At 39.3% G+C, this 13966-nt stretch overlaps 1 protein-coding gene across 1 annotated transcript; it reads left to right on the top strand.

Annotated features, from left to right (window-relative positions):
• The first annotated feature begins 366 nt into the window (after positions 1 to 366).
• gadd45bb (growth arrest and DNA-damage-inducible, beta b) lies at positions 367 to 2561 on the top strand. The gene is made up of 4 exons (XM_051868902.1): positions 367 to 580; positions 677 to 778; positions 886 to 1111; positions 1897 to 2561. Exons 1-4 carry the CDS (start codon positions 528 to 530, stop codon positions 1999 to 2001), a joined length of 486 nt encoding a protein of 161 aa, XP_051724862.1. The 5' UTR covers positions 367 to 527; the 3' UTR covers positions 2002 to 2561.
• The last annotated feature ends 11405 nt before the right edge of the window (positions 2562 to 13966 follow it).

Genomic DNA, 13966 nt, shown 5'->3' with positions numbered 1-13966 from the left:
AGATAAAATATATATCTAATAGCCTATTATATTAAAAAAAATATATATATTTTGAAAGTTTAACAATACTTGAAATCTCAGCGGGTACTTCATGTATATCGTGACAAAAACAAGTTTTAAATCCATCTGTCAAGAACCAACTATCAATATTAATGAGTTTTCATTTTTAACAGATTAGTCTGCAGGATTTCATTATGGAGAATAGTTCCCTGATCGTTCTTTACACAAAGACATAACTGCAGATGACACAATACTTCACACAATAGGAGACTCCATAGAAACCTTCGTGGGCAACTAGCTTGAGGTTTCGGCTGCAGTTTCAACCACGCCCACTACGCTACTCCTCCTATAAAAACCTCCGCTCCCACAGCGTGCAGTCAAACACGAGCCGAGACAGTATCGTAGCGACAAGTATCGGAGCAGTGCGAGAGAGAAACCACTCGAAATCTCTGTGGATTACTACCGCCATATTCTCTGGAATTATATTATTTGGGGGAATTTCTATTTCTGGATTATAACATAATTTAATGACAAACATGACTCTGGAGGAAGTTGTTGGATGCAGCAGCACTGACAGAAAGTAAGTTACTTGTTTCGTATAGCCTAAGTGGGTTTCTATAACTCTTCATTTTAACCGTTTCATAAGCTAAAACTGACAATTATTTTTTCTTTTAAGAATGGAAACAGTAAGTGAAGCTCTCGAGGAGCTGCTAGTGGCTGCACAACGACAAAACTGTCTGACAGTTGGAGTCTACGAGTCTGCACAACTCATGAATGTGTAAGTATTTTACTCAATCAAAAATGTAATTCGCTTTTACAGCAAAACGAAAAAAACAACAACCCCGAATTGCATATTAAATTAAATGCGTTTATTAACTTTCACAGGGATCCAGACAGCGTGGTCCTCTGCGTTTTAGCGACTGATGAGGAGGACGAAAATGATGTTGCGCTTCAGATCCACTTCACGCTCATCCAAGCCTTCTGCTGTGACATCGACATCAACATTGTGCGCGTCTCCGGCATGAGGCGTTTGGCACAGGTCCTCGGGGAGCCTCTCTCCACTGACAGCAACGCCAATGAACCAAGAGACCTCCACTGCATACTTGTAACTGTAAGTATTTTTACGCGTATTACAAATGCATATTAAACAGGAGCAGTGTGCGAATTATAAAATGACATTCGAGGGTGCAGTTTGTTTATATCGCTTTTGTCGTCGTTAACACGCGTGATTTATTTGTGATATGTAAATATATTGAATGAATAATGGCAGTTTTAACATTTTGCTAATGTTCTGTCCGGTAATGAGCTTTGCTAAACGTGTTCGGGAAGCAATTCGCGTCCTTAAAGGGATAGTTCACCAAAAAATTAAATTTCTGTCATCATTTACTCACCCTCAAGTTGTTCCAAACCTGTAAAATTTTCTTTGTTCTGCTGTACACAACGTAAGAATGTTTGGAAGAATGTTTGTAACCAAGCAGATCTTGCCCTCCATTGACTAGCATAGTGTTTTTTCCCCCCTACTATGCTAGTCAATGGGGGATGAGATCTGCTTGGTTAGAAACGTTCTTCCAAATATCTTCCTTTGTGTTCTGCTGTACACAAAGTAAGATATATTTGGAAGAATGTTTGTAACCAAGCAGATCCCCCCCCCCCCCCCCCCCCCCTTCCCATTGACTGTCATAGTATTTTTTTTTTTTCCCAATGGGGGGTGAGATCTTCCTTTGTGTACAGTAGAACAATGAAATTCATACAAGTTTGGAACAACTTAAGGAGGAGTAAATGATGACAGAATTTTCATTTTTGGGTGAACTATCCCTTCAACACAAATCAAGAAAGTACCAAACAAGCTATTGTGAAAGATTTGCAATACTAATCATATTTCTTTCCTTCTCGTAGAACCCACAAGCCGAGCATCTGAAGCTGAAGGAGGTGGGAAGTTACTGCAAGGAAAGCCGTTGCAGGAACCAGTGGGTGCCCTCCATTGCCCTGCAAGAGCGCTGAGATATATTCTGCACTGAAACGTGCTGAAGATAAAAGGAATATTGATGTCGTCCTTCAGCTGCCACGAGGACACACTCATCAGTTCAAGGGGACTGTCTAATAGTCCGTTCCAGAGCTTCCACCTCCATGTTTATGGAATTCGAAGTGTCAGAGGATACTAGAGACATTGGTCCATGTTCCTCATAATGCATGATTGGTGTTATCGCCCTTTGGAAGGACCGAACGAGCACCAGGGTGGTTGTGGACTGGGTTGTACCTCTAAAGGGATGCAGCAAGGATGCTGGGGTTGTTTCCGGGCGCCGGCGTATGGCCGCACTTTGCACTCCACGAGGGGGGTGAATGAATAACACGTGACTCAGACCTGACAATACTGTGATGGGTCTACAGAGGAAAAGTCAATAAGAGACTGCTATTCAAGGACTGAATTTGTATTACCATAATTTTTATTTATGCACAACACTGATGTCATTCAAAACAAATAATATATTTGGTAATTTATGAATTTACAAATGTGTACTTTTTCTTATGAAATAAATTTTATGCTTAATTGTTCAAAAAAATGAACGGTTCCTGTTGTGTTTTTTATGTCAGATTTAAAGTCAACTTTTTGGACATTAGAGGAAAAACCGTCACACGAACTCAGTTTAGAGCTGGTCATAAAGACAAATTAGTTAAAAATACTCTTGCTTCCTTGTTGGAATAGCCAAGTATCATTTCAGGTGTTATTTTAAGCTCACAATAAGGAAGAGATGGACTTAAATTGTTCTGTGGGACAACAGACACTTATGATTAATGGTAAAGAAACGTCATTCCCAAGGAGATTGCTGTTCACATATTGACACCTGTTTTTTCCCCCACTTGTATCATGAATCATGCAGCCTAGACACAGCACTATGTGTACAGAAGTAAGAGGTTCCTTATCTGTTTCTCAAACACAGGGCTTTGTTTGAGGTAAAAAAATATACATGAGAACACGGCTCTGCTGACTTGCTTTTTAATATCTTCCTGCTCAAGAGGATGAAGGAGAAACTACAGCCAGATAAATCACAACAAGATCATATACTGCTTAGCTATTCTTTTTCACTGCCAAAAAAACAACAACACAAAGTCGAATAGTAATATCTTTCAAAAAGAACAATTGATGCCATTATAGACTGGACATGAAAACATGCATAAACATCTTATTAGTCACAGACACGTGCTGTTTTTCAGAAGACCGAAAAATAGCTTGATCACTCTGACCTTTTCTTTGGTGACTGTGAAAGGTCATGCTGCCTGCAGGCCACAGTAAACATGCAGGAGAGATGTGAGATCACACACCCTGTGATTTTCCCATTAACTTTGCAGACAGCTAAACGGACCCTTACTGCACGTGATGGACTCCACATCTTCCACGCTATGACTTCGGTGTGCTCTGACTACTCCGCTGACTCACACCATATTCCTTTAAAGACATCTGGGGATGATTCCGCTACAACTTTAGTAATATGAAGTGAATAATTGATGACTCAGAGACATCCACATCTGCACAGGCGGAGTATCAACCTTTCCTTGAGAACGTAACATGCAGTACAGAAGTGTTGAATGGCATGTCTGTATTTTCACAGGGAGCCCTGTTCTTACATGTGGCAGTGTTTACAGTTCCCTTGTGCCGAAAGAAAAAAAAAAGTTCACTAACTGAACGAGAGGTTAAAAAAAAAAAAACAATAGCACAATTCAAGAACGGTGATGAGAAGAAAGTTAGTGAGCAATAATCACCCACTTTATGAAGTCATCAACAGGGGCCATTGTTTAAGTGGGGTGGATCAGTTAGCAACTGACAGATATATTTGTGTCTTCATTGTAAAAGCCTGAGAGAAAACAGTGATTTCTGCCCAGAGGCCATGGTCCGTGCACAAAGCCGACGTTGATGGGCTCCTCTGCAGACAGACATGACTAAAGCATGGTGCGTACCCTGGGCGGCTGCTGGGCTGAGCTGCGCACTTCAGGACTGCGGTGACGTCAAGCCAGAGAGAGAAAATAGAAGAAAAACAGGAACAGAAGGCTCTTATTTCCATGGCAGCAATGGCACAGCACTTTAACAACGATACTCGCTATACTGAGGTAACAGCCTCTGCCATGAATAGACTGACTGCATGTTCTATTCTTAGACTAGAGGGAGCTATATTTGAGCATGTCACTGACTCAAATGTTCACTGAAAAGCAAAAAGTGGAGCATGCTGGGGTTTTTACATCAGACATAAACACTATAGTCTGAATATAAACACGGCACAGTAGAATTATGATGTCTGCAGTGTGCATATTCATGGGGTGATCTATTTTAAGATCATTAAATGAAGAAAATCACAGGCTACTCAACAGTCCTTTTCCATATTTATTCTAACAGAAAACATTGGTTGAGCTTCAGAAATATGCATGGTTTATCTTATCCACCATAAAGCCACTGTTGTACGGTGAAGGATCAAATAGATTATTATTTATAGAATTAAGAATTAATTCGCACTACTTAATTCACGTTTTAGTTCCCTCGTTTTACTTAATCATGACCATGTAATAATACTGTGACTCATTTTAGTTAAAAAGTCCCCCAGTGGTGAAAATCAAGTTTTTAATGTCTATGTGGTGTTTTTAATATGCTTTCAGACAAACCATGTGCAAATTCATCATTCAACACGTATTTTCTCCTTAAAACTGCAGTGATCTAAAGACGCGATTTGAAATCGCTGGTGTTTCTTATGTCACAAACTATCAGGTCAACGTGTGGGCGGGCTTTAGCATATCATTAACTCTTACCGCTCTGAAGCAGGGGAGTCTCAAGAGAAGCTTATCCCGGGATATTTTTCTGTTGTCGATATGAAAAATCGGGTACATTTAGCAATATAGCAGGTGAATTGTGTATATTACGATTTTATGATGGACTATGGCGTTGTTCAAAGCATTTCTAAGGATGCTGATTTTCAGAAGGCAGACTGAGACGGCAAACGGGAACATGGTTGGTGTAACATTAGCAACACATTATTAGATGTTTGATAACGTAGTCAAGCAAAAGGCTAATTATTTTAATTACTGTTATGTGTCCGATGTTGTAAAGAGCGATATCTTTGTGCAGCGTTTACTACAGTAAAGTTGACAGAGTGGATCTCAGAGCTGGTGCGAGTGAGTGGAGGCGGGGCTAATTTGCATATTCATGAATCCACGTATACACCACGTTCCAAATTATTACGCAAGTGACATATCAGTAAGATTTCAGTACAATAAACATTCAGATTTTAGTTTTTCTAAGAAAATGTTTGTTTGTTTATTTATCCATGTCTTTTTAGATAACCTGTATCAATCTCAGACAAAATAATTTGCCAGGTCTATGGAAACCTTACTTAGAGGTTGTTCCACATTATTAAGCAAGTCACAGTTCTCATGCAATATGAAGAGGAAGAAAGATCTTACTGAAGATGAAAATCATGAAATGGCGCAATGGTACAACTAATATTGTGTGAAAACTGAATGGAGATTATTGAATTATCATAAGATTTGTGAGTGATTTAGAGCACAGCAGAACTCGGTCAGATAAAGGCTTATTAATGAAAGTTCCTGTCAAAAAAATGAATTGCATTAAAAGGGCAGCTATAAAAAAAGCCAGTGTTAAGCAGCAAACAGGTATTTGAAGCTGCTGGTGTCTCTGGAGTCTCAGAGAAGCTCTCCATGCAGGCTGGCAGTTGTGCGTAAAGATGCATTTTAGCCACCACTAACCAAACCTCACAAAGAGAAACATTTACAGTGGGTGTAGAAATAAATTTTCAAACAGTTTTATTGCTGTGGTGTTTGTTTGCAGCATGGGATAGTGCATAGTGCATTGTATTTCAGAAGGCACTATCCTCCTTTTTATACCATAGCTGAAAATGGCCAGTTATGAACTCCACATATCTTGCAAAAGTAATTTTGACACCCTCAGAGACCCTAAAGGGACCTTCCATCTCACTTCCCAATATTCCAGCCCAAATCATCACCTGCCAGCTCCCTGCTCACGTCGCAGTCTTGTTGGAACGTGGTGGCCATTCACCAACCATCCAGAAATCCATCCATTTAGACCATCCATTGTAGTACAGCATTAGTCAGTGAATAAAACTATTTAAAAATGAGTCTTCATGTATTTCTACACCCACTGTAAATGTTTCTCTTTGTGAGGTTTGGTTAGTGGTGGCTAAAATGCATCTTTACGCACAACTGCCAGCCTGCATGGAGAGCTTCTCAAGACTCCAGAGACACCAGCAGCTTCAAATACCCGTTTGCTGCTCAACACTGGCTTTTTTTTTATAGCTGCCCTTTTAATACAATTCATTTTTTTGACAGGAACTTTCATTAATAAACCTTTATCTGACCGAGTTCTGCTGTGCTCTAAATCACTCACAAATCTTATGATAATTCAATAATCTCCATTCAGTTTTCACACAAAATTAGTTGTTTTCATGCCTTTTGCACAACATTGCACCATTTCATGCTTTTCATCTTCAGAAAGATCTTTCTTCCTCCCCATATCGCATGAGAACTGTGACTTGCTTAATAATGTGGAACAACCTCTAAGTAGGGTTTCTACAGACCTGGCAAATTATTTTGTCTGAGATTGATACCAGTTATCTAAAAAGATATGGATAAATAAACAAACAACCATTTTCTTAGAAAAACTAAAATCTGAATGTTTATTCTACTGAAATCTTACTGATATGTCACTTGCGTAATAATTTGGAACGCGGTGTACAAAATGAAGCAAGGGTGTAGAGTTACATTCAAGCTATTTTAAGGCATGAAGAAATTTTTTCACAGAAAACAAAAAAAGTTTAAATATGTGATTTTGGTGATCAAAAATTATTGACTACACGGCCAAAAATAAAATTTATTTATTTTTGGCCGTGTACTAATTTATTCCCTTGTTTAAATTTAGTTCATTCGTGGCCATGATTTAACTAAAACAAGGGACAGAATTAGTACATGTCCACTATTTATCTAAACGTGGGAATGAATTCTTAATTCGTGGTCACAATGTTTTTTCCCCCTGGATGTCATGCGCGGGGCTCCGTACTGTTGCTAAGAAAATATAAACAATAAAATCCCACATACTGCTGTAGCTTGAAAATGAAACATTTATTGACATTATTTCAATAAATATTTTTAATATTTTTGAGCAATAAATTAACACCCCTCACATGCCTGAATGGTTCTATCCAATACTTATTAAACATTTAAAACCTTGTTTAAAATGTTTATTTTTAAATAACAATAAATATTGGATGCAACCATTCAGATGTTACTCCCAAAAATTGTAAATAATCTCACAAATCGGTATAAAACATAACAGGTTCAAATGTGCTATGCATGTCTAACTGGGGTCATGGATGACCATGTTGTTGAAATAGTGTGAAGTCAGAACGAGAGTCATGTGCAGCTGGGTCACCCCTCTCTGTCTGACACACTAATGAGTTCATGTGTTCTGCTGAGCCAAGGTCAGAGGCCGAGAAAAATAAGACCCTCTCATCACTCCGTCCTTTATGAAGTCCACTGTTGTGCAGCAGCAAACAGAGTAGTCACATGACTTTTAAGACTCACAAGACATTAAGGGCCAGATTTACTAAACAGGGCAAATTAGCGTGGGCACACAATTCCCAAAAAAGCAGATGGGAGTAGAAAGAGGCATGTGATCTACTGACAACAAATTGAAGAATGCAGACATAGTCGGATCATTATGACCAACGCAATCTACCAAGAGCAGCGCAAATTAGCGTCTGGTTTAAAACATGTTTTTTTGGGGCAGTAAATAATGGCGCAAATACCAGTAAATTGACTAGCTGAAACATTAGTAAATCACCTTGCATGATTAATTTAAATACTCTCCTCCCATAAATTTTGCATCTGAAAGGGAAACTCCTACAAATGCATATGCAATAAGGTCAGCCGCAAAAATAATTGTGTCTATGCCTTTCAGCACTAATTTTTCACTGCGTGTCTTTAGTAAATCCTGACAGTAGTTTTTTTTGGCGCAAGCTGTTAGTAAATAAAGGGACCTATTAGGTGTTTAAACATAAATGTGTGTTGGCAGTGTGTGAACACAACCACCCTATAATGATAAAAATCCACCCACTCCTTTTTTTTTAATCCCCATAAATAATAAGCAGTGTCTCAGAACAAGCCGTTCGCAGATTCTGTACAAAGTGACGTCAGTTAGGACAGGCCCCGTCCATGACCGCTGATGGACCGTATTAGTATAGACCCCACCCTGAGCGAGTTGTACACTGTCCACCATTTTCTCCAGGCGGTCTCGTAAGCAACTCAGGTGTTTTGTTGCTGGATGTAAGGGTGAACATAACAGTCTTCATGTACTCCCGACATCAGAGCGGCTGAAGACGCAGTGGATTATTTTTATTTTTAAAGGGAATCCCTAAATTTGTTTATGTCTGCGCAAATCATTTTACACCAGACTGCTTTGTACAAAGCGATAATACAAAACACAGGTTTTGCTAAAAAAGTTGTTACTCAAGGAAGGATCAATAAACTGCTCGTGTTCCAGCTTATAGTCTCTGGAGCGAAAGGCTACTGGCTACGGCAATAATGTTTTACGGATATAAAGTTTACCAGTTTATTAAGCACCCCCTAAAAAGGCCTGTATATATTTGTTTACTGTTAGTTGTAATGAGTGTTTTTGTGTAATTTGCTGTGTATGTTGATGATAATGCAAGGGAGAGAGAGTTTATGGATAAGACTTTAACTTCTAGTACTGTGTTTTATTCAGCTCTTACAATGATTTTCTGGAGTGAAAACGGACGATTCACCTTTTTTGTGAAGCACAATAAACTTTATAAAACTCATCAGTAAAGTTTTGGCCATCATTCAGACGGGGTCAGCTACAACAGGCTTGTACTAATAGTATATAAAAGCAAGATGACAACATAATTCATATCAGTAATTAAAATAACTATACCTGTTCTATCTCCATGCAGCATGTATTGGCTCTGTAGGCATCATTGTCCGACTACTGTTTGAACTGAACACTGTTACTGACAGTTTCTGACATTTTAGTGCATGAGAGTGTCCTGTTTTGTTGTTGTCGGTATCCTGGAGCATGAGCTCTTGAAGCTCCGCCTTCTTCTTGAAAGGGGGCCAGGAGCACCAGCTCATTTGCATTTAAAGGGACACACAAAAACGGCGCGTTCTTGTTCACCCCCAAAAAGTGGCAATTTTAACATGTTATAAGGATCTGCAGGGTGTTTTGAGCTAAAACTTCACATACACACTCTTGTATGAGTTACATCTTGTAAATAGGGGCATAATAGGTCACCTTTCATGTCTGTGAGTGGTTTAAACAGGCTCTGACTGAATGCCAAAGTCTGTTTAGCAGAACTGAACATTTATGCATTTGTACAATTTGTGTTTATTCTTCATATTTCATTTTAATGTATATTTATATAATGTTTTAACCTAAATAAGTGTCCTGAAGCACAGCTAGTAGCATAGACAGAGGGCACAAACAAACCTATAGAAGTTCAGACACACTTATTTTAGAAAATACAGGTAAAGACCACAATAAACCGTTGAATCAATCGTACGTGCATCGCATATCATTTTATTGCTTTTCGCCCGTTGGATGTGCATACTTTTTGATTAATTCTTGCATCACATATCATTAACCATGAAATCCTAATGCTGCACCCACCCACCGTTCTCCTTGACGCAATGGGACCTTGTTGTCAAATGCTGGGCCTGTCCTATGGTACATAAACTCATGAGCATGTCATACACAGCTTTACAGCCCACATTTCCTGTTGTCACCACAGCATGTTTCCTTTTACGACACTGGAGAATAATGGTCTGCAAATACGGAAGAACCAGCAAGAATAGCAACACAAACATGGATTTTTGTGACTGAAGGGCACCAGTTCAATATCAATACAAATTACTATATTTGTTCACCAAAAATCATATTGATGACAAAAGGTGTATTGTCATAACTTGTCGATTTGAGCCTACTTTAAAGACATTTTCCATCATTGTGTATAATTTGCTAGGTTAATTATTGTTTGTGTTGTGTGTATACAGACTATATTTTATGACTTTTCTGTGATGCCGGTGAGTGCAGACCATACCTTGATAAGAGCACTCAGTGGTTTCTCCACTTCCTCTACAGTCTCACACTCAGGAAACACCATATCTGTCTGACTGAGGGTTACCGTTGGTAACAGAGATTCATTCATTAGTCACGTTAAACTGAAGTTGGGAACACATGGACTCCCTCCTGTGACTGATTGATTAGCAGAAGTTAAGTGCACCGGAGCCAGTGGGAAGTCAGGCACGCGCCCAGCAGCTCTGAGTCTGTAATCTGACAGCACACATTGCACAAAGACAATGCCACACACAAAGCCCTGACTACAAAACTTAAAGAAAGCATGTCCACTTCACAAAGACACAGGGAACGTTTATCAGCTTTAAACAGTGTCACGTGCTCCTAATCTTCATTTTGTGAAAATGGCTGTTTGCATTCTCCAAATGCAGGACCTGATCAAACCAACTGGTTTTTCATTTGAAGTTGTATTGTCACTTCCACTGATAAGCGGATCTAACTTCAGTGTTACCCGAAACGAATCAATCAAGCAAACATTTCTAAAGCCACGTATCATGCTCATATGTGAAAGCAATTATTAGGCTCCTGTTTCCTCAGCAGAAATCAATCAGTCTGGGGCAATCAGCAGTGGCGGAGAGAGACGACCGCTAATGCCAAACCTAATATTTCTGCAGGGCTCGGGGTCAGAACCACAGTGGCAGAAAGAAGGAGTTTTAAGAGCTACTCAAAACACATGGCCTACAATGAACAAAAGTTTTAATTATAGACAATAATTAAAGATTTCAACTGTCACTTTCAATCAGATCTAAAATGCAACACCTCTAGTGTACACTATAAAAAATGCTGGGTTAAAAACAACCCAAGTTGGGTTGAAAATGGTCAAACCCAGCGGTTGGGTTAAATGTTTGACTATATGGCTGGCTTAAAATGAACCCAAAATAGGTTGGAAATTAAAAATCAGACACATGATTACTAGAAGCAACAATAATAATCAAAAGGTGAAAATGTATTAATAAGTAATTTAATAAATGTTTATTGTTTCATTATTATTCATTAAACTTATTAGCGTGTTAGCGTTCCACTGTGCCGCCCGGTAAACAATTATTAAACATATTAATAAATGTTAATTTCCGACATATTTTGGGTTCATTTTACGCAAGCAATACAGTATTTTTTAAACAATATTTGAGTTAAATAAAACTACCCAGTTGGGCAAACATTTAACCCAACCGCTGGGTTAAAACAAACCAATCACTGGGTTTGTCCATTTTCAACCCAACTTGGGTTGTTTTTAACCCAGCATTTTTTTTTAGAGTATATGATTACATCAGGATCATAACTTAGATAAAAATTGTGCTTCTGAGTCTAAAAACATGTTATTCCAATATTCATGAGTATAACTTTAAATTTGAGCTAACATTTGAGCTAAATCAATATTACTTGTCTGTAATATGTACAAAACAATGTAAAAATGTTACAATAAAAACCTGTTAATTAGTTAACTGTAACTTAATGATATATATATATATAAACAACAGGAAACACATTTACAGCTGCTTATTTAGCTGTTAGCAAAACAATTTTTTCTCTTCCTTGTCTTCTTTAAGCACCGAGGTCAAAGGCCACCTGATCACTTTAGGTCATCAAAGGTCATCTTATTCAGTGAGTCTCTCCAAAAAGTCTGAATGAGCAGGTCATTTCAACAGTGCTTGCTCAGGGGAGACAAACAAGAGGGTGGCTTAACTTCCACTTCCTGCAGTTGAGTTCTCTGAATCATCTCTAAACTAACTGGAAGTGCAAGGGTCAGTATTTTATAAAATAATAAAGAGTCCAATAACAGTAAACAAACAGATTGACAGATGCAAACAAACACATCTTGTACCGTACTATTCCACGAATGCTATTGAATGGCAGAGTAGAATCATGTTTACAGTGTTTACAGATTGTTTGATGCAGGTACAAACATGCATTTCCAAGATAGAGACACTAAATACTGTTCCAGCAAAGCATCTTTTATGCAACGACCCGTTCAGAGAACAGACTGTTCAATAATCACAGTGACCCAATTCTAAAAATCAACTGTGTTCCACTGTCGCTATGTGAGTAACAGCTAAATCTTCTTTTCACCAAGCTGGGAATGTGTTGAAAAGCATATTTACAATGTTCACAGCAGGCCGTCTGAACCTCCCTGACTAGCTGGCTCGCAGCCAGGCGTCTGTGTGTATCGGTGTCTGGGAGACTGCATGATCCGCAACGGTTACAGCCCTGATCGCGCAGTCATCACAGTGGCTTAACAAACCTTCAGCGGCCCCAGCTAACTGTCTAAGTCTGGCAGGCTCCAGCTAACTGTCTGGCTATGCAGGTAGTTTTTACACTCAAGAGACAAATTAGGCAAACAGGCTAGTAATAATAATTGTAGTGTGTACTGTCTGTTCTTTTGGTGTGAGTGTGTCTGTCTAGAGCATTTGTAGATCAGACACTGATACAGGATATAAGAATGCCTTTTGTCTCTATCTTGCTATCTTGCAACATACCGTGTTCTCTTTGAAGATGCCAGGAGATGAAGAAGTATGAAAAATATCTTGGAAAGCTTGAGTTAAAGTGCCAAGTGTTATATTATGTGACTAGAGATTGGTTGTTCTCCAGTACAGAGATCTCACTCTTCTCAAAATGGCAAAAACAAGCAGAAAATAGGATTACAGCTAAAGAGACAACCAAATTACACAGTTGTTTTCTCTTTGTCTGAGCTACGTAGACACTTTTTGACAATGTCATTACAGAATAAACAATCTGAGTAATTAGCCACTCCTCGCATTAGGACTTTTTCTGTGATTGCAGTTTTTTAACGTTTACACCTCAGAGCTATTTTTGTAAGGATTTTTTTTTTTTGTATATATTTTGCATATGCACACATTCAATATTTAAATAAAAAAATACATTATTAATTATATATATATATTTATACACCAATCAGGCATAACATTATGACCACAGAGAGGTGAAGTGAATAACACTGATTATCTCTTCATCACGGCATCTGTTCGTGGGTGGGATATATTAGGCAGCAAGTGAACATTTTGTCCTCAAAGTTGATGTGTTAGAAGCAGGAAAAATGGGCAAGTGTAAGGATTTGAGCGGCCAAATTGTGATGGCTAGACGACTGGGTCAGAGCATCTCCAGAACTGCAGCTCTTGTGGGGTGTTCCCGGTCTGCAGTGGTCAGTATCTATCAAAAGTGGTCCAAGGAAGGAACAGTGGTGAACCGACGACAGGGTCATGGGCGGCCAAAGCTCATTGATGCACGTGGGGAGCGAAGGCTGGCCCGTGTGGTCCGATCCAACAGACGAGCTACTGTAGCTCAAAAAGAAGGTAACGCTGGTTTTGATAGAAAGGTGTCAGAATACACAGTGCATCTCAGTTTGTTGCGTATGGGGCTGCATAGACACAGACCAGTCAGGGTGCCCATGCTGACCCCTGTCCACCGCCGAAAGCACCAACAGTGGACACGTGAGCATCAGAACTGGACCACGGAGCAATGGAAGAAGGTGGCCTGGTCTGATGAATCACGTTTTCTTTTACATCACGTGGATGACCGGGTGTGTGTGCATCGCTTACCTTGGGAACACATGGCACCAGGATGCACTATGGGAAGAAGGCAAGCTGGTGGAGGCAGTGTGATCTTTTGGGCAATGTTCTGCTGGGAAACCTTGGGTCCTGCCATCCATGTGGATGTTATTTTCACACGTACCACCTATCTAAGCATTGTTGCAGACCATGTACACCCTTTCATGGAAACGGTATTCCCTGGTGGCTGTGGTCTCTTTCAGCAGGATAATGCGCCCTGCCACAAAGCAAAAATGGT

Source organism: Ctenopharyngodon idella, chromosome 2 (genome assembly GCF_019924925.1).
Source record: "Ctenopharyngodon idella isolate HZGC_01 chromosome 2, HZGC01, whole genome shotgun sequence".
Lineage (NCBI taxonomy): Eukaryota > Metazoa > Chordata > Actinopteri > Cypriniformes > Xenocyprididae > Ctenopharyngodon > Ctenopharyngodon idella.
Note: the sequence above shows the minus strand (reverse complement) of the source record. Positions and strands in the feature narration are given on the sequence as shown.